This window comes from Pezoporus wallicus, unplaced genomic scaffold (assembly GCF_028554395.1).
Source record: "Pezoporus wallicus isolate ANWC-B61680 ecotype Strahan unplaced genomic scaffold, APGP_CSIRO_Pwel_v1 contig_11744, whole genome shotgun sequence".
Lineage (NCBI taxonomy): Eukaryota > Metazoa > Chordata > Aves > Psittaciformes > Psittacidae > Pezoporus > Pezoporus wallicus.
In genome coordinates this window covers 395-19062 of record NW_026637209.1, presented here as the reverse complement: position 1 = coordinate 19062, position 18668 = coordinate 395, and the positions used below count along the sequence as shown (strand labels likewise).

Genomic DNA, 18668 nt, shown 5'->3' with positions numbered 1-18668 from the left:
CCCTCCCCCCACCCATGGGATTTTCCCTCTCCCCCCCATGTTTTGGGGGCCCCCAAAGTGGGGCTGGGAGGTGGGATTCTGCCCTAGAGGGGTCTTCCTGCTCCATAGAGGGCTCTTCTTGCCCCAGAGGTGAATCTTCCTGCCCTGTAGAGGGGTTTTCTTGCCCCATGGAGGAGTCTTCCTGCCCTATAGAGCTCCATGCCTGTGGTGATGCCACTGCCCTACACTGTGTCATTCCCCTGCCCCACAGCCCCCCCAACAACCGGGGCTGGAGCAGTGGGCAGTTTTATTAGAGCTGGAGCTACTGTGGGTCACAACTGTGGGGCTGCGGGGGGGGAAACGAGGGGGATGTTGGGGACACCAGGGGTTGCTGTGGGGTAACACGGGGGGCAGAGCCTGCTTGGAGCTGTGTGCAGTGGGGCAGGAGCTTGCTCAGGAGCTGGCCTGTGGGGAGAGAAAAGGAGGGGTGAGTGTGGGGCTGGGGTGACCCCAATGTTGGGGGGGGGGATGACGACACACTTAGACGTTACCTGCAGTGGAGGGAAGTAAGTGCCCTGCAACACAGAGATGGGGTCAGTGTCACACAAGGGCACCCCAAAGCACCCCCAAACCTTGAGGACCCACATAAGACCCCCCCCACATTCACCTTCTTGCGCTTGTAGAAGATGAGCCCCACCACGATGAAGATGAGCCCCAACACGAAGCCCCCGATCCCCGTCAGCATCTTGCTATTGCTGCCATCCATCACCTCTGGAGAGCCAAAATTGGGGGGGGGGGGGGGGTGTGTTAAGTTTGGGGTTCCCCCCCTCGACACCTTCATTTTGGGGGGTACCAGCTGGGTTTGGGGTGTCCGTACCCCAATGGATGATGCTGGGCTGCTGGAGGCTGACGTGTTCCACCTGGCAGGTGTAGGTGTCGCCGCGCTGCGGGGTGGTTTCCAGCATCACCAGCACCTGGTAGGTCCAGTCGCCGTTCTGGATGACGTCGGTGGACACCACGTGCTGCAGCTCCTCGCGCCCGTTCTTGAACCACCGCACCTCGATGGGCGCCGGGTAGAAGTCGCTCACGGCGCACGCCAAGCGGTTGGTCTGCGGCGCCGAGCTCGACTGCACCGGGAAGATCTCGACCTTCGGAGGCACTGTGGGGTGAGGGGCAGAGTGTCCTGGGCACCCGAGGTGGTGGCGACCCAATGCGTTCGTCGACCCAACAACGGGCAACCCAATGCGTTGGCCAACCCAGTGGTGCTCAACCCGGTGTTGTACGACCCAGTGTGTTCACCAACCCAACAACGGGCAACCCAATGCGTTGGCCAACCCAGTGGTGCTCAACCCGGTGTTGTACGACCCAGTGTGTTCACCAACCCAACAACGGGCAACCCAATGCGTTGGCCAACCCAGTGGTGCTCAACCCGGTGTTGTACGACTCAGTGTGTTCACCAACCCAACAATGGGCAACCCAATGCGTTGGCCAACCCAATGGTGCTCAACCCGGTGTTGTACAACCCAATGTTTTCACCAACCCGACAATGGGCAACCCAAAAAGGGGCAACCCATTGTGTTGGCCACCCCAATGTGTTCATCAACCCAACACTGGGCAACCCAACAATGGGCAACTCAGCAGGTTGGGCAACCCAATGTTGTACAACCCAATGCATTCATCGACCCAACAATGGGCGACCCAACAATGGGCAACCCAATGTGTTGGCCAATCCAACACTGGGCAACCCAATGTTGTACAACCCAATGCGTTCATTAACCCAACACTGAGCAACCCAATGTTGTACAACCCAATGTGCTCATCAACGCAACACTGGGCAACCCAATGTTGTACAACCCAATGTGCTCGTCAACGCAACACTGGGCAACCCAATGTGTTGGCCAATCCAATGCTGGGCAACCCAATGTTGTACAGCCCAAAGTGTTCATCAACCCAACGTGTCGGCCAATCCAACACTGGGCAACCCAACGTTGTACAACCCAATGCGTTCATCAACCCAACAACGGGCAACCCAATGTTGTACAAAGGTGGCAAAGCCAACGTTCTGCCATGGACTCACCTCTCCGATCTACGGTGAAAGGTTTCAATATCCCATAGTTGTGCCGGCAGACTGTGTCCACCTCAGCCCTTCTCTGCTCCAGTTTTTCCACAATGCCGTTGTGGTACTTGGCTTGGAACTCGCCCTCGGGGTTGTCGCCCACATAGTGCCCCACATCGCTGTCAAAGTGCATGTACTGCTCCCGGTTGTAGATCCACCTCCCCAGTAACCGGACGCGCTCGCTGCCGTTGAGGAACTGACACTCGAACTTATACACCTCCTGGAAGATCCCTGTTGGTGCCGGGTGTTGGCTCAGGGGGAGCGGTTCCCCCCCCCTCGCCATGTCCTGGGGGGGCACAGGAGGGGCCAGGAGAAGGGGGGAAGGCAGGGACAGAGCCCACAAAGAGCCAGCAAAGAAAGACCCCCCCCAAACCCCAACAAACGCCCCCCAAAACCCAACAAAGACCCCCCACAAAGACCCCAAACCCCAACAAAGACCCCATGAAGACCCCGCAAAGACACAACAGAGACCCCCCCAAACCCCAAAGATTCTAACAACCTCCCTCCAAAGACCCAACAAAGAGCCCCCCAAACCCCAAAGACCCCCAAAGACCCAACGAAGACCCCCCGAACCACAAAGCCCAACAAAGACCCAACAAAGAGACCAAAAAAGACTCCCAAAGCCCAACAAAGACTCAACAAAGACCCCCCAAACCACAAAGCCCAACAAAGACCCAACAAAGAGACCAAAAAAGACTCCCAAAGCCCAACAAAGACTCAACAAAGACCCCCCAAACCACAAAGCCCAACAAAGACCCAACAAAGAGACCCCCAAAGACTCCAAAACCCAACAAAGACCCAACAAAGACCCCACCAAACTCCAAAGAACCAACAAAAACCAGGCCAACCCCCCAAACCCCAACAAAGACCCCCCCAACACCCCCAAAACTCAACAAAGACCCCCCAAACCCCAAAGACACAACAAAGACCCCCCCAAACACCCCCAAAACCCCACAAAGACCCCCCCAAAACTCCCATTACCCCCAAAGACCCAACAAAGACCCCCCCCAAAGCCCAACAAAGACCCCCCCAAAGAACCCCCCCCAACCCCAAGGACACCCCAAAGACCCCGACCCCCCACCCCCCGCCCCCCAGCGCCGTGGCTCCGCTCTCACCCGACAGCTCCTCGCCATGAGCCGGGGGGGCTCCCAGTGCCACCAGTGCCACCAGCACGGCCCCAGCCGCTCCCAGCGCAGCCCCAGTGCCCATCGCGCGCACAGCGGGCTCCCCTTCCGAGTCAATGCGATCGCACGCACTGGGGGTCCCAGTGCCGGGACTGGGAAGCCCCAGGAACAACCAATGAGCAGCGAGGCTGGGGCGGCATCACCCGTTGCTGGGTAGAACAAGAGCGGACGGGGCTCCCGTCCACACTTGGTCCCCGTTGAAGCCGTCACCCCCCGGCTGCCACCATCACCCCCACGGCCACCAATGGGGCTCCCCCATCTCGGTGCCCCCCCCCAGCGTTGTCGCTGACCCCAACCCCCCCTCTATGGGGTGCTGGGGGGGGTCAGGTCGAGGTTTAGACCCCAATGTGGTGCCCGTCGGGCTGTCTGCTCCATAGGGTACCCCGCGGCGCTGCTCTGCCTGGAGACAGATGAGTCATCAGCGGGGAGGCTTCTAATTGGTCGAGGGGCCTCAAGGGATGCCCTGGCATCCCCGCGTCGCCCCTTCGAGCATCTGGAGACGGGAGCGATGGCCGGAGGGCTGGGGATCGCGGCCCTGCTCCTGCTGCCGTTGGCTCTGTGGGGCACGACGGCTGTGAAAGGTGGGTGAAGGGTGGTGGGGTATGGGGCGGGGGGGGCAGTTGTGTGGGTCTGGGAGGGCCACGCTGCCCCATAGCGTGTGTAGGGTCCTGGAACCCAGCACTCAGGCTTAGGGGAGGAGGAAGGGGAAGGGGGTGGCTTGGGGATGCTCCGTGGGGATGCTCCATGGGGATGCTCCATGGGGATGCTCCTTGAGGGTGCTCCATGGGGATGCTCCTTGGGGATGCTCCAGGGGATGCTCCCTGAAGATGCTCTATAGGGATGCTCCTTGAGGATGCTCCATGAGGATGCCCCATGGGGATGCTCCTTGAGGGTGCTCCATGGGGATGCTCCTTGGGGATGCTCCAGGGGATGCTCCCTGAAGATGCTCTATAGGGATGCTCCTTGAGGATGCTCCATGAGGATGCCCCATGGGGATGCTCCTTGAGGGTGCTCCATGGGGATGCTCCTTGGGGATGCTCCAGGGGATGCTCCCTGAAGATGCTCTATAGGGATGCTCCTTGAGGATGCTCCATGAGGATGCCCCATGGGGATGCTCCCTGAGGATGCTCCGTGCCCCCTTCCCATTCGCAGTGGGGCACACGGTCATGCAGTCGGAGTTCTACCAGCGGGACGAGAGCAAGGAGCAGCAGGACAGCGAGTTCATGTTCGACTTCGACGGGGACGAGATACTCCACGTGGATCACGACTACAAGGAGACCGTGTGGCGCCTGGAGGAGTTCGGGAAGTTCGCCTCCTTCAAGGCCCAGGGAGCTCTGCAGAACATGGCCATCGGCAAGCAGAACCTGGAGATCTCCATTGCCCACAGCAACAAGTCCCGGGCCACCATCGGTAAGAGCCATCCCCCTTCCCTTTGGGAGGCCTCCATCGTTCCCGCGCGGAGCTGTGGAAGGAGGGCCCCAACCCCATTGTCCCCCCTCCCCTCCCAGTGCCGCCGGAGGTGTCGGTGTTCCCCAAGTACCGCGTGCAGCTGGAGGAGCCCAACGTGCTGGTGTGCGCCGTGGACAGGCTGTGGCCGCCGGTGCTGACGGTGGCGTGGGAGCGGAACGGGCAGGCCGTGAGCGACGGCATCTACAGGAGCGTGTTCTACCCGCGGGAGGACAACACCTACAGGCTCTTCTCCTACCTGACCTTCGTGCCCCAGCGCGGGGACCTCTACGTGTGCCGCGTGCGGCACAAGGAGATCCCCGAAGAGTTCCAGAAGGAGTGGGGTGAGGAAGAGGGAGGGTGGGAAGGGGAAGAGGAAGAGGAAGGGGGAGAAGGGGAGGAAGGGGGGATGGGGGTGAGGAAGAGGAAGGTGAAGAAGAAAAAGGTGGGATTGGGATGAGGAAGGTTGGACAGAGGGGTGAAGAAGAGGAAGGTGATGAAGAGGAAGGTGAGATAGGGATGAAGAAGAGGAATGTGGGATAGGGAGGTGAGGAAGAGGAAGGTGAGGAAGAGGAAGGATGGATGTGGGGGTGAGAAAGAGGAAGGTGAGGAAGAGGAAGCAGGACGAGGATGAGGAAGAGGGTGGTTGGAGGGGGGGGATACTCAACTCTTTTCTCTCCCCCTTCCCCCTTTTGCAGAACCCAAGGTGCCCCCCGCTGCCTCTGAGACCACCCAGACCGTGGTGTGCGCCCTGGGCTTGGCCGTGGGCATCGTGGGCATCGTGGTGGGCACCATCCTCATCATCAAGGCCATGAAGATGAACAACGCCCACAACCACAGGGGGGTCTTGTGAACCCCCAGCACCCCAAACCTGGCCCCTCCACACCCCTTTCCCCTTGCAGACCCCCAAGTGGAGACGAGGGGTGCCCTGCCCCACAGCTCCCCATGGCACCCGCCCCCCTTCACCCTCCTCTTTGCTCCTCTCCTGTGCTGCCTGGTAACTGCAATAAAGTGGGTTGGGGTTGATCCCACCACGAGGCCACTCTCGGGGTTGATCTATGGGGCAGGAACCTACCCCCACCTCTTGGGTGAAGCTTGGGGGTCCAGCAGCTTCTTTTCTAAAGAACCCCATGATGGGACGTGGGGCTCCTGGGTGGCTTCCTCGCACCCAAAGAAAGACGTAGAGGGATACCGGGAAGTTCTTCACTATGAGGCTGTTGGGACATTGGAACGGGTTGCAAGGAGAGGGTTTGGATGCTCCCTCCCTTCAAGGCCAGGTTGGAGCAACCTGGTCCAGTGGAAGGGGTTGGAACTGGAGGAGCTTTTTAAGGCCCCTTCACCCCAATCCATGGCTGGATTCGACGTCCTGAGGTCGGGCTTTAGGACCCAGCGGCGCTGGGCGAAGGCGAAGCGAGGCAGGGTCGGACCTGATTGAAGCCCGCTCGGCACCGGAGTCCGGGGAGTGCAGGGAAGGTCGGACCTGATTGAGACCCCCGCGTTGATTCGGCTGCTTCCGATACCCCCTTTATAAGGAGGGAGGCGGAGATAGCTGTGGGTGCGACGGGGTTGGTTTTGCTTTAGGTTTTAGTGTGTGCGAGGTCGCTCTGCCCCCATGTAGTTAAACCGCTGTAATTAGCGCCTGTAATTAATCTGCTATCCTTACCCCCCCTCCGCCCAAGTAAATGCCTGTGGGAAAAACTCCTTTTCCTTCAAACACGCCATAAACCCCTGCTTTCCACAGCAAAAAACACCCCGTTATATCTTTCTCCAGCCCCAAGTGCTGCCCACAGATGGGTTTGGGTTACTCTATGTCCACCCATTCGCCAAACCCTTTAGGGACCTGTTTCAGCTCCAGCCATTCCAATGGGAGCATCGCTGGGAAGCTGCTCTTTGCATTCCGAGATACACCTGGGTGTCACTAGGAAGGGGAAATGGGTGTGAGTGGTGCATAGGGGGTTTCCAGAAGGTTCCTCCCTCCCCCATGGAGGCTGTGTCACTTGTTACCAGGCAGAAAACAGTGATGAGACCTGGGGAGAAGGACTTGGTGTCCGGTGAGGAGAAGCTCAGTGTGATGGAATCTGGAACCACCCATGTCCTGGGCTGCATCCCAGGGTGCCCAGAGAAGCTGTGGCTGCCCCATCCCTGGCAGTGTTCAAGGCCAGGTTGGCCACAGGGGCTTGGAGCAAGTGGAAGGGGTCCCTGCCCGTGGCAGGGGTTGGGACTTAATGAGCTTTAAGGTCCCTTCACCCCAACCCATTGCGGGCTACGACGTCCTGCGGTCGGGCTTTAGGACCCAGGACGCCGTTCGAAGGCAAAGCGCGGCGGGGTCGGACCTGATTGAAGCCTGCGTCTCCATCGGAGTGTGGTGCTTGCAGGGAAGGTCGGACCTGATTGAGACCCCCGCGTTTATTTGACCGCGCCCGGTCCCACCCTTTAGTGGGGTGCTGCTGCTGGTAGAGGGATCAGGGCTTGCGTATGCGGCAGGTAATTCCCCTCCCTGCAATTAATTCCTTGTAATTATTAAAGTTCCCCGGCCTAGTAAAGGCGTTTGGGAATAGCCACTTTTTCCTCAAACCCGCTATAGAACCCTGCTTTCCACCCTGAAAAACCCTCGTTATTTCTTTCTCCAACCCAGAGTGCTGCCTGTAGATCTCTTTGGGTTACTTTGTGTGCACCCATGGGTCAAACCTTTTCGGTACCGGTTTCGACCCCAGCCATCCCAATGGGAGCATCACTGGGAAGCTGCTCTTTGCTTTCTGGGATACTCCTGGGTGTCATTAAGAAAGGGGAAATGGCACAGGGTGCCCAGAGAAGCTGTGGCTGCCCCATCCCCGGCAGTGTTCAAGGCCAGGTTGGACACAGGGGCTTGGAGCAAGCTGCTCCAGTGGAAGGGGTCCCTGCCCGTGGCAGGAGTTGGAGCTGGAGCTCTAAATTCCCTTCACCCCAACCCGTTGCGGGCTTTGACGTCCTGCGGTCGGGCTTTAGGACCATGCGGCACTGTTCGAAGGCGAAGAGAGGCAGGGTCGGACCTGATTGAAGCCTGCGGCGCCACCGGAGTGTGGTGCTTGCAGGGAAGGTCGGACCTGATTGAGACCTCCGCGTTGATTCGGCCGCGTCCGTTCCCGCCTGATATCGGTTTCAGCGGCGGCGTTGTTGCTGCTGGTGGCCGCTTCGCGGTTGTGGTGCGGGGCGGATAGCTTCGCCTACGTGTAATTGAAGCAATGTCGTTAGCGCTTGTAATTAACTCTCTTAAATTATTAGAGCCCCCTGCGCTAGTGAATGCATTTGGGCATAACCCCGTTTTCCCTCAAACCCACTGTAACAGCTTGCTTCCACGCGAAAAAGCACCCGTTATTTCTTTCTTCAAGCCAGAATGCAGCACGTAAGTGGGCTGGGATTACTTTGTGTGCACACCGAAGGGGCAAACCCCTTTAGGACCGGTTTCGACTCTGGCCATCCCAGTGGGAGCATCACTAGGAAGCTGATCTTTGCCTGTGGGAATAGTGGGTGTCACTAGAAAAAGGAAAATTGGTGTGAATGGTGCCTCCCTCCCCCATGGAGGCCGTGTCACTGGTTACCAGGCGGAAAGCAGTGATGAAACCTGGGGAGAAGTACTTGGGGTGTCGGGTAAGGAGAAGCTCAATGCGGCAGGGGTTGGAACTGGAGCAGCTTTAAGGTCCCTTCAACCCCAACCCATTGCAGGGTTCGACGTCCTGCGGTCGGGCTTTTAGGACCCAGCGGAGTTGGGCGAAGGCGAAGCGAGGCTGGGTCGGACCGGATTGAAGCCCGCGGCGCCACCGGAGTGTGGTGCGTGCAGGGAAGGTCGGACCTGATTGAAACCCCCGGTTTGATTCGACCGCGCGCGGTCCCGCCCTATGTAAGGCGGGAGGCGGTGTGAGCGGTGTTAGTGGAGGTGTTTCTGGTTTTGGGGCAATTGGGTTTGCGGTGGCGTGCAGGTAGATCTGTCCCGCTTATTTAGTACCCATAATAAGCTCACTATCATTTAACTCCCCTGTCCTTTTAAATGCATTTGGAAATAACTACTTTAACCTCAAACTCGCCACAAATCCCTGCTTTCCACCCCCAAAAACACCCATTAGTTCTTTCTTCGAACCAGAGTGCTGGCTGCAGATGGGTTTGGCTTACTTTATGTGCACCCATAAGTCAAACCCCTGTAGGACCGATGTTGACTACAGCCTTCCCAATGGGAGCATCACTGGGGAGTTGCTCTTTGCCTTCTGGGATACTCCTGGATGTCATTAGGAGAGGGGAAATGGGTGTGAATGCTGCCTCCCTCCCCCATGGAGGCCGTGTCACTGGATACCAGGCATAAAGCGGTGACAAGACCTGGGGAGGAAGATTTGGTGTCGGGTGAGGAGAGGTTCAATATGGCAGGGGTTGGAACTGGAGAAGCTTTAAGATCCCCTCACCCCAACCCTTTTGGGGGCTTCGACGTCCTGCGGTCGGGCTTTTAGGACCCAGCTTCCTTGGGCGAAGGCGAAGCGAGGCAGGGTCAGACCTGATTGAAACCCGCAGCGCCACCGGAGTGTGGTGCGTGCAGGGAAGGTCGGACCTGATTGAGACCCTCGAGTAGATTCGACAGCGTGCTGTCTCGACCTATATAAGGCGGGAGGCGGTGTCACAGGGGGAGGTGGTGCTGTTTCTCTTGGTGTCGTCGTGTGCTGCAGGTACCTCCGCTGGCAGTAAATTCCCTGTGATCATTAAACTGCCCCAGCCCTAATAAATGTGTTTGGTCATTACCTCTTTTTCATCAAACTCACCGTAAAACCGTGTTTTCCACCCCAGAAAACACCTGTTTTTTGTCAAAGCCAAAGTGCTGCCCATGGATGGGCCCGGATTACTTTGTGTCCACTCATGGGAAAAACCCCTCTAAGACTGGTTTTGACTCCAGCCATCCCAATCGGAGCATCATTGGGAAGCTGCTCTTTGCCTTCTGAGGTACTCCTGGGTGTCATGAGAAAAGGGGAAATGGGCGCGAGTGGTGCATAGGGATTTTCTAGAAAATTTCTCACTCCCCCACGGAGGCCGTGTCACTTGTTACCAGGCGGAAAGTGGCGATGAGACCTGGGGAGAAGGACTTGGTGTCCGGTGAGGAGAAGCTCAGTGTGATGGAGCCTGGAACCACCCGTGTCCTGGGCTGCATCCCAAGAGCATGAGCAGCACCTCTGAGGGTTTCCAGGCTGTATCCTGCGTCCAGCTCTGGGGCAACAGCACAGGAGGGGCGTGGAGCTGCTGGAGCCAGGCCAGAGGAGGCTCCAATGCCTAAAGGGGCTGCAGAAAAGCTAGAGAGGGGCTTTGGACAAGGGTCTGTAGGGACAGGCCAAGGGGAACGGCTTGAACCTGCCAGAGGGGAGACTGAGATGAGCTCTTAGGCAGAAGCTCTTCCCTGTGAGGGTGCTGAGGCGCTGGCACAGGGTGCCCAGAGAAGCTGTGGCTGCCCCATCCCTGGCAGTGTTCAAGGGCAGGTTGGACACAGGGGCTTGGAGCAAGCTGCTCCAGTGGAAGGGGTCACTGCCCGTGGCAGGGGTTGGAGCTGGAAGAGCTTTAAGGCCCGTCCACCCTAACCCATTGCGTGATTCGACGTCCTGCGGTCGGCTTTAGGACCCAGCAGTGCTGGGCGAGGGCGAAGCGAAGCAGGGTCGGACCTGATTGAAGCCCGCGGCGCCACCGGAGTCCGGTGAGTGTAGGGAAGGTCGGACCTGATTGAGACCCCCGCGTTGATTCGACCGCGTCCTGTTCCGCCATACCTGAGGTGGGAGGCCGTGTGAGCGGCTTCAGTGGCGGCGTTGGTGCTGCTGGTGCTTTCGGGGTTGCAGTGCACGGCAGGTAGCTCCCGTAGTTTGCGCTTGTAATTAATTCTTTATAATCATTAAATCTCCCTTCTCCTATTAAATGCATTTAGGAATAACCTCTTTTCCTTCAAACAAGCCACAAAACTCTGCTTTCCAGCCCCCAAAAGACCCATTATTTTTCCAAACAAGCGCGCTGCCTGCAGATGTGTTTGTGTTACTGTGTGTGCACCCATAAGTCAGACCCTTTTACGACCAGTTTTGACACCAGCCATCCCCATGGGAGTATCACTGGGAAGCTGCTCTTTGCCTCTGGTATACTGGGTGTCATTACGAAGGGGAAACGGGCGTGAATGGTGTCTCCCTCCCCCACGGGGACCGTGTCACTTGTTACCAGGCAGAAAGCAGTGTTGAGACCTGTGGAGAAGGACTTGGTGTCGGGTGAGGAGAAGTTCAGTCTGGCTTGGGTTGGAACTGGAGGAGCTTTAAGGTCCCTTCACCCCAATCCATTACGGACTTCAACGTCCTGCTATCGGCGATGGGCGAAGGCGAAGCAAGGTTGGGTCGGACCTGATTGAAGCCTGTGGCGCTATCAGAGTCCGGTGCTTGCAGGGAAGGTCGGACCTGATTGAGACCCCCTGGTTGATTCTACTGCGTCCGGTCACCTCCTGTATAAGGCGGGAGGCGGTGGTAGCGGCTTCAGTGGCGGCGCTGTTCCTGCTTGTGGTAGCCTCTGAGTTTTGGTGCGGGGAAGGTAGATCCACTCCTCTGTAATTGCAGCACTATCATTAGCGCCTGTAATTAATCCCCTGAAATCATTAAACCCCCCTGCCCTAGTAAATTCTTTTGGACATACATTTTTTCCTTCAAATCCACTATAAAACCCTCCTTTCCACCCAAAAACCAGCAGTTATTTATTTCTCCAACTCAGAGTGCAGCCCATAGGCAAGCTGGGATTACTTTGTGTGCAGCCATGGGTCAAACCCCTTTAGGACCGGTTTCGACTCCAGCCATCCCAATTGGAGCATCACTGGGAAGCTGCTTTTTGCCTTCTGTGATACTTCTGGCTGTCATTAGGAAGGGGAAACCGGTGTTAATGGTGCCTCCATCCCCCACGGGGACCGTGTCACTTGTTACCAGGCAGAAAGCAGTGTTGAGGCCTAGGGAGAAGGACTTGGTGTCGGGTGAGGAGAAGCTCAGTCTGGCAGGGGTAGGAACTGGAGGAGCTTCAAGGTCCCTTCACCCCAACCCATTGCGGGCTTCGACGTCCTGCGGTCTGGCTTTAGGACCCAGCGGCGGTGTTCGAAGGAAAAGCGAGGCAGGGTCGGACCTGATTGAAGCCTTCTGCGCCAGCGGGGTCTGGTGCGTGCAGGGAAGGTCGGACCTGATTGAGACCCCCGCGTTGATATGACCGTATCCGGTCTGCCCAGTATAAGGCGGGAAGCGGCAGCGTGGATGTCAGAGGAGGAGTTGCAGCTGCTGTTTCTGGTGTTTTCGGGGTTGCGGTGCACGGCAGGTAGTTTCGCCCCGCGTAATTGGCTGCTGTAGTTAATTCCCTATAGTCCTTAAGCCTCCCCGTCCTATTAAATGCCTTTGGGAAAAGCCCATTTTCTCTGAAACCTGCTACAAATCTCTGCTTTCCACCTCTAAAAAAAAAAAAAAAAAAAACAAACCACCCGTTATTTCTTTCTCCAACCCTATGTGCTGCCCGCAGACCTGTTTGGGTTAGTTTGTGTGCACCCATAGGTCAAACCCGTTTAGTGAACCGGTCTTGACTCCAGGCATCCGAATGGGAGTATCACTAGGAAGCTGCTCTTTGCCTTCTGAGATACTCCTGGGTGTCATTATGAAGTGGAAATGGGCGTGAATGGTGCCTCCCTCCCCCATGGGGACCGTGTCACTGGTTACCAGGCGGAAAGTGGTGATGAGAAGGGGAGAAGCTCAATGTGGCAGGGGTTGGAACTGGAGAAGCTTTAAATCCCTTCACCCCAACCCATTGCGGGCTTCCACGTCCTGAGGTCGAGCTTTAGGACCCAGCAGAGTTGGGCGAAGGCGAAGCGAGTCAGAGTCGGACCTGATTGAAGCCCGCGGCGCCACCGGAGTCCGGTGAGTGCAGGGAAGGTCGGACCTGATTGAGACCCCCGCGTTGATTCGACCGCGTCCTGTCCCTCCCTATTAAGTCAGGAGGCGGGGAGAGCTGCTTCAGTGGGGGTGCTCCTGCTGGTGTGGTCGGGATTGTTGTGCGCTGCAGGTATTTTTAGCCCCTTGTAGTCCTTAAACCCCCACTGCCCTAGTATATACATTTGGGAGTAACCCATTTTTCCTCAAACGCACCATAAACCCTGTTTTCCTCTCAGAAAAACCACCCGTTCTTTCTCCAACCCAACGTGCTGCCCTCAGAAGGGCTGCGGTTACTTTGCACCTATGGGTCAAACCTCTTCGGGACCTGTTTCGACTCCAGCCATTCTAATGGGAGCATCACTGGGAAGCTGCTCACCCCAACAATTTGCGGGCTCCGACGTCCTGCGGTCGGGCTTTAGGACCCAGCTGCTGTGGGCGAAGGCGGAGCGCTGCTGGGTCGGACCTGATTGAAACCCGCGGAACCGCCCGAGGCTGGTGCTTGAAGGGAAGGTCGGACCTGATTGAGACCCCCGAGCTGATTCGCCCACGTCCGCTCTCGCCCTATATAAGGCGTGAGGCCGTAGCATCGCCGTCAGTGGAGGTGTCGAGGTTGGTAGAGGGGCATGTTTCGCCGTGCGCTGGGCTGCAGGTAGTTCTGCCCTCTGTAATTGGTAATCTCCCCACCGTAGTATATGTCTTTGTTAATAATCCCTTTTGCTTCAAACCCACCATAAATCCCTGCTTTCCACACCCAAAGACACCCGTTATTTATTTCTTGTACCCAAAGTGCTGCCCTCAGATGCAACTATAGACATAGAAGGCAGGAGGCTGTGGCAAAACCCAGCCCTGGCTTCATTTTGCCCTTTAGAAGTGTGGTTTTGATCAAATCCTTTGATTTATCCTCTAAAATTAAGTCACCCTCTCAGAAATCCACCTTTGCCCAACTCTGCCTGTTATAAACTCATTTTCCTCCCCCCAAACCCCTATTTCCACCCCCCATCACAACCCTTGCTTTATTGCTACCCAAACATCCACTTTCAGCTAAACCCAGATTTATTCTCAAAACTTTCCTCCTCAAAATGATGGGTTTATTATAAAAAAAACCTAGAAAACTCATTTTCATTAACAAATACTTTTCCCCATAAAACGCATTCCCCTCTCAAGGGTGACTCCATCCTTGGGGGACCACAAGAACCAAGGGCCCTGTGGGGGGGGGGGGGGGTGCAAGGGGGGATCCCTATGTTATGAGCTGTGCTTCTGTCTCTTCCAGAAACGCTTGACATCGGGGTGCCCGCCGGGGGTCACCACCATGAGCCGCCGGCCAGGGTGCTCGAACACCAGCACCCCCAGCGCCCGCGCATGGTCCCGCAGCACCTCAAAGTCCACCTGCGACAGGAACTGGTTGTACAGCACCCCTGGATGGAGCAAAGGGAAATGGGGGGGGGGGGGGTGTCAGCATCACCCTCATGGGGTGGCTGTGTCCCTATAAGGGGGATGCCATCGCCCCATAGGGACCTCAAGGGGATGTCACCTTCCAATGGGAACTTAAAGGGGGGTGTCACCATCACCAACCCTTGGGGACACTGGGTTGGGGGGAGTCATTGGGGGTGCCTCACCCTCGGAGAAGCGCAGCCGGTCCCGCTCCAACTCCCACAGGCGGATCTGGTCGGTGATGGTGGGGGGCAGCACCGGGGTCTGGGTGGGGGGAAACGGCAGCGTGGACACAGGGACCCCCCCACTATGGATATGCCCCCCTTTATAGACGCCCCCCTCCATGGACCAGGCACCCACCTGCTTGGCCATGACAGGGTGCGCTCGGGTACGGAGGAAGTGGATGATCTAGAGGGGGGAAGAGGTGAATGGGGGCACCCCTATGAGGAACCCCAATACCCTCTTGCCAGGCACCTCAATACCCCCATTCCCCCCTAGGGCACCCCAATAGACCCCCATCACCCCCTGAACCACATCCTCGTCCACCTCCTTTGTGTGTGTGTGCCCCCCCCATACCTGATCAGCGGTGATGCCATTGGCGATGGCAGCCTGGACACTGTCCCTGGTCACTTGGGCCACCACCAGGTTGGGGAAGCGATAGAGGAGCTCCGAGAACAGGGCGATGAGGGCAACCTGAAGCTCTGAGTCTGCAGGTTGGGGGGGGGGGGGGTCATTGGGGACAACGGGGAAGAGAGGGGGGATACAGGGGTTAGGATGCAGGGATGGAGCACAATGGGATACAGGGCCCCATGGCACAGGGCCATGGGGGTGCCCCCCCCTTGGGGATAGGCCCCACCGGTGTAGGCATAGATGCGGTAGTTGGTCTCCACCAGGATGAAACCACGAGAACCAGGCTCCGGGGGGGTCGCCGACGGCCCCGAGGCCAAGGCGATGGCCAAGCGCGTGGGGTAGAAGCGGCGGGACTTGCGCTGGGGGACAGTGGGGGTCAGTGGGGGGTAATGGGAGCAATGGGGGTAATGAGGGGCAACGAGGGGACACAAAGGGGGCAGAAGAGGGTGGCATTAAGAATGGGGCAATTTATGGCCCCTGAGGGGGGTCTGGAGCCTCTTGTGTCCTTCTGTGTGTAGCCCCCTTGGGTCACCACCCCATGGCACCCACTGTCACCCCTGTGTCACCCCCATATCCCTCTGTGTCACCCCACATCCCCCTCATGTCGTCCCCCCCATGGCACCTTCCTCTGGAAGACGAGGCCGAACTCCCTCAGGTGCTGCAGGAAGCTGAGCAGGGACTCACTCATGCCCTCCACGGAGTAATCCTGCACAGGCACCCCAGTTATACCAGTACGCCCCAGTTAACCCAGTAGCCCCCCCAGTTACCCCAGTATCCCCCCAAGTAACACCCCCAGTTACCCCCCCAATTACCCCAGTATCTCCCTAGTTACACCAGTGTCCCTCCAGTTACCCCCCTGGTTACACCCCGATTACCCCCAGTCACCCCCCACACGAAGCCAAGGGGGGATCCCCATAACACCCTATGGGGATAGGGGGGTCACCCCAATATCAATGGCGATGGGGGGTGGTGACCCTGACACTCCCTCACCTTGCCCAGGGTGGAGAAGCTGAGCTGGAAGAGGAAGGACAGGATCTCCACCAGGTCCATACCCCGCGCCTGGATTGAACTGGGATCAATGGGAGCACTGGGAAGGGGGGGGACCCCATTTGGGGGACAGGGGATGACATCACCCATATGGGGGGGGGGGGGAGGGGTTCATCTCACCTCTGCCCCCCGCAGGTACTGCAGGATGAAGTACCAGAGCTGGGCTGGGGTGTCCAGCAGCAGGAACTGGAACCCAGCTGAGGTGATGCAGGGAGCATCCCCCCCATCACTGTGGGGGGACCCCAACATCAGTGCCCCCTCAAAACCCCTTTATGACCCTGCCCCCCAAAAACCCCTTGAGGACCCCCCCCCAAACCCCTTTAGGACCCACCCCAAACCCCTTTAAGACCTCCCCAAAACCCCTTTAGGCCCCCCCCCCAAACCCCTTTAGGACCCCCCCCAAACCCCATTAGGACCCACCCCAAACCCCTTTAAGACCTCCCCAAAACCCCTTTAGGACCCCCCTTTCACCTCTTCATGAGCCCAGCCTGAATCAGGAGCTGGGCCAGATCCTGGCTCACGGCAGCACTGGGGGACCCCACCATGAAGTGCAGGATCACCTGAAATGGGGGGGGGGGGGGAGGGTCAGGACCTCGGGGACCCCCAGGGTATGGGGTAGGGTGATGGATATGGGCCCCCCACCGCTGACCTCCCAGCGCTCCTCCGCGTACCGGTCCAGCGCCGGCACATCCCGCGCGTGTCGGTCCGGCCCCAGCTGGCTCGTGTCATCGGACCAGGCCTTGCCCCTGCACCCCCAGTGTGGTGCCATGGAGAGCCCCAAACCCCCCCCATTGTAACACAGAACCCCCACATTATACCCCATTACATCCCCCATTATACCTTATTACACCCCCCAATATACCCCATTACATCTCCCCATTATACTCCATTAGCCCCCCCGTTTATACCCCATTATACCCTATTACACCCCCATTATACCCCATAGCCCTGTCACCCCAACTTAGCCTCCATTACTTCCTTCTGCCCCCCATTACCCCCTGTGACCCCCATTATTCCCCATTCCCCCCATAGCACCCAGTCACCCCCCAAGTTACCCTCCCACTACACCCCTGTGCCCCCATTACCCCCCATAACCCTGTCACCCCAGTTTACCCCCATTACCCCCATAGCCACCACTACCCCCCCTTACCCTATAGCCCCTCTTACCCCCATTGCCCCCCATAACTCACCCCCCCAGCAGGGCCAGGCGTAGGTTGTGCCTGAAGCTGGGGTGCAGCCCCACACCTGGCAGCCCCCCCGGCAGCGTGTGGGGGTGCCAGAGCCGCAGCCCCAGCAGCATCTCCCGGCTCTCTGCCTGCTCCCTATGCATGGGGTGGGGGGAGAAGCCTTAGGGACCCCTAAACACCCCTCCAGCCCCCATGGGGGTGATGGAACACCCCCAGACCTCCCCCCCTCCAACTTGGGGTGTAATGGGGGGCAGAGGGGGATAATGGGGGGTAACTTGGGGTGATGAGGCTATGGGGGTAACAGGGGCAGAGGGGGTAATGGGGGTCACGGGGGTAAGGAGGGGGTGACTTGGGCTTGATGGGGCTATGGGGAGCATAGGGGAGTAATGGGGGGGTAACTTGGGGCTATGAGGTAATGGAACCCCCCCAGCACCCAGGGCACCCCCCAATACCCCCCATAGCACCCTATGGACCCCCCCCCCCCCCCAGCACCCAAGGGACCTCCAGTACCACCAATAGCACCCTATTGACCCCCCCATAGCACCCACTTGCTGTGCTCCTTCTTGACCCACAGCCCCACGGCCGCCTGTGGCAGTGGCTGCTCCAGGAACAGCATCCGCATGATCCCGGTCTGAGCCAGCGCCGGCAGCTCCCTGGATGGGGGGTGTGTTAGGGACCCATAAGAGGTATTGGGGTGCACGGGGGGGGGGGGGGGGGGGGGGTGCACGGGGGGGTGTCAGGGACCCATAAGAGATATTGGAGTGCACGGGGGGGGGGGGGGGGGTCAGGGACCCATAACGGGTATTGGGGTGACCATGGGTGATATTGAGGTGTCCTGGGGGGGTATTGGGGGCAAAGGAGGGGGTCAAGGACCCATAAAGGATATTGGGGTGCCCATGGGTGATATTGGGGTGCCCCAGGGGGGGTATTGGGGTGCACGGGGTTTTCAGGGGGCCATAAGGGGTATTGGGGTGCTCATGGGTGATACTGGAGTGCACTGGGGGGGGTATTAGGGTGCATGGGGGAGTCAGGGAGCCATAAGGGGTATTGGGGTGCCCATGGGCGATATTGGGGTGTACGGGGGGGGGGTGTCACCGGAACACGGCCAGGCAGGTGGCAGGGTGCCCATAGAGCCGGTCCAGGACGGGGGGGCTCAGGCCCCGCAGGAACTCGTGCAGGTTCTTGCATTGGAGCTGCCCCCGTTGCAGCCGGGGGGGGGACGGCGTGGCCTCCATCGCCCCCCCCCGTCAATCAGCTCCTGTCAGCGGCAGCAGAGCGACAGTGGGGTGAGGCTGTGCCCCCCCCCCCCCATTGCCCCCCATTTCTGACCCCCAAGTCCTCTCATTGACCCCCATTCCTGCCCAAGTCACCCCATTGCCCAATCTCTGCCCCCCATGTCCCCCCCATCTCCGCCCCCAGGTCCCCCCCATTGCCCCCATCTTTGTCCCCCAAGTCCCTCCCATTGTCCCCCATCTCTGGCCCCAAGTCCCTCCCATTGCCCCCCATCTCTGGCTCCCAAGTCCCTCCCATTGCCCCCCATCTCTGCCCATCTCTGCCCCCATCTTTGTCCCCCCCATTGCCCCCATCTCTGGCCCCAAGTCCCTCCCATTGCCCCCCATCTCTGCCTCCCAAGTCCCCCCCATTGCCCTCATCTTTGTCCCCCAAGTCCTCCCCAGTTGCCCCCCATCTCTGCCCCCAAGTCCCTCCCATTGCCCCC

General features: G+C 58.7%; 3 protein-coding genes across 3 annotated transcripts; 1 reads left to right on the top strand and 2 right to left on the bottom strand.

Annotated features, from left to right (window-relative positions):
• Positions 1 to 417: 417 nt before the first annotated feature.
• LOC130596444 (class II histocompatibility antigen, B-L beta chain-like) lies at positions 418 to 3326 on the bottom strand. Its single transcript, XM_057404044.1, has 6 exons — positions 3211 to 3326; positions 2057 to 2326; positions 857 to 1138; positions 647 to 750; positions 531 to 554; positions 418 to 444 (listed from the first exon to the last, which is right to left on the bottom strand). Exons 1-6 carry the CDS (start codon positions 3302 to 3304, stop codon positions 433 to 435), a joined length of 786 nt encoding a protein of 261 aa, XP_057260027.1. The 5' UTR covers positions 3305 to 3326; the 3' UTR covers positions 418 to 432.
• Positions 3327 to 3762: 436 nt separating this feature from the next.
• On the top strand, positions 3763 to 5763 carry LOC130596443 (HLA class II histocompatibility antigen, DR alpha chain-like). Its single transcript, XM_057404043.1, has 4 exons — positions 3763 to 3860; positions 4432 to 4689; positions 4788 to 5069; positions 5424 to 5763. The coding sequence occupies exons 1-4, from the start codon at positions 3788 to 3790 to the stop codon at positions 5576 to 5578; spliced, it is 768 nt and encodes a 255-aa protein (XP_057260026.1). The 5' UTR covers positions 3763 to 3787; the 3' UTR covers positions 5579 to 5763.
• An 8118-nt stretch (positions 5764 to 13881) lies between these two features.
• GTF2H4 (general transcription factor IIH subunit 4) lies at positions 13882 to 18205 on the bottom strand. The gene is made up of 13 exons (XM_057404042.1): positions 18047 to 18205; positions 17500 to 17604; positions 16955 to 17086; positions 16414 to 16510; positions 16236 to 16324; positions 15885 to 15993; positions 15708 to 15776; positions 15340 to 15423; positions 14944 to 15076; positions 14664 to 14794; positions 14448 to 14495; positions 14273 to 14351; positions 13882 to 14071 (listed from the first exon to the last, which is right to left on the bottom strand). Exons 1-13 carry the CDS (start codon positions 18184 to 18186, stop codon positions 13899 to 13901), a joined length of 1389 nt encoding a protein of 462 aa, XP_057260025.1. The 5' UTR covers positions 18187 to 18205; the 3' UTR covers positions 13882 to 13898.
• Between the last annotated feature and the right edge of the window lie 463 nt (positions 18206 to 18668).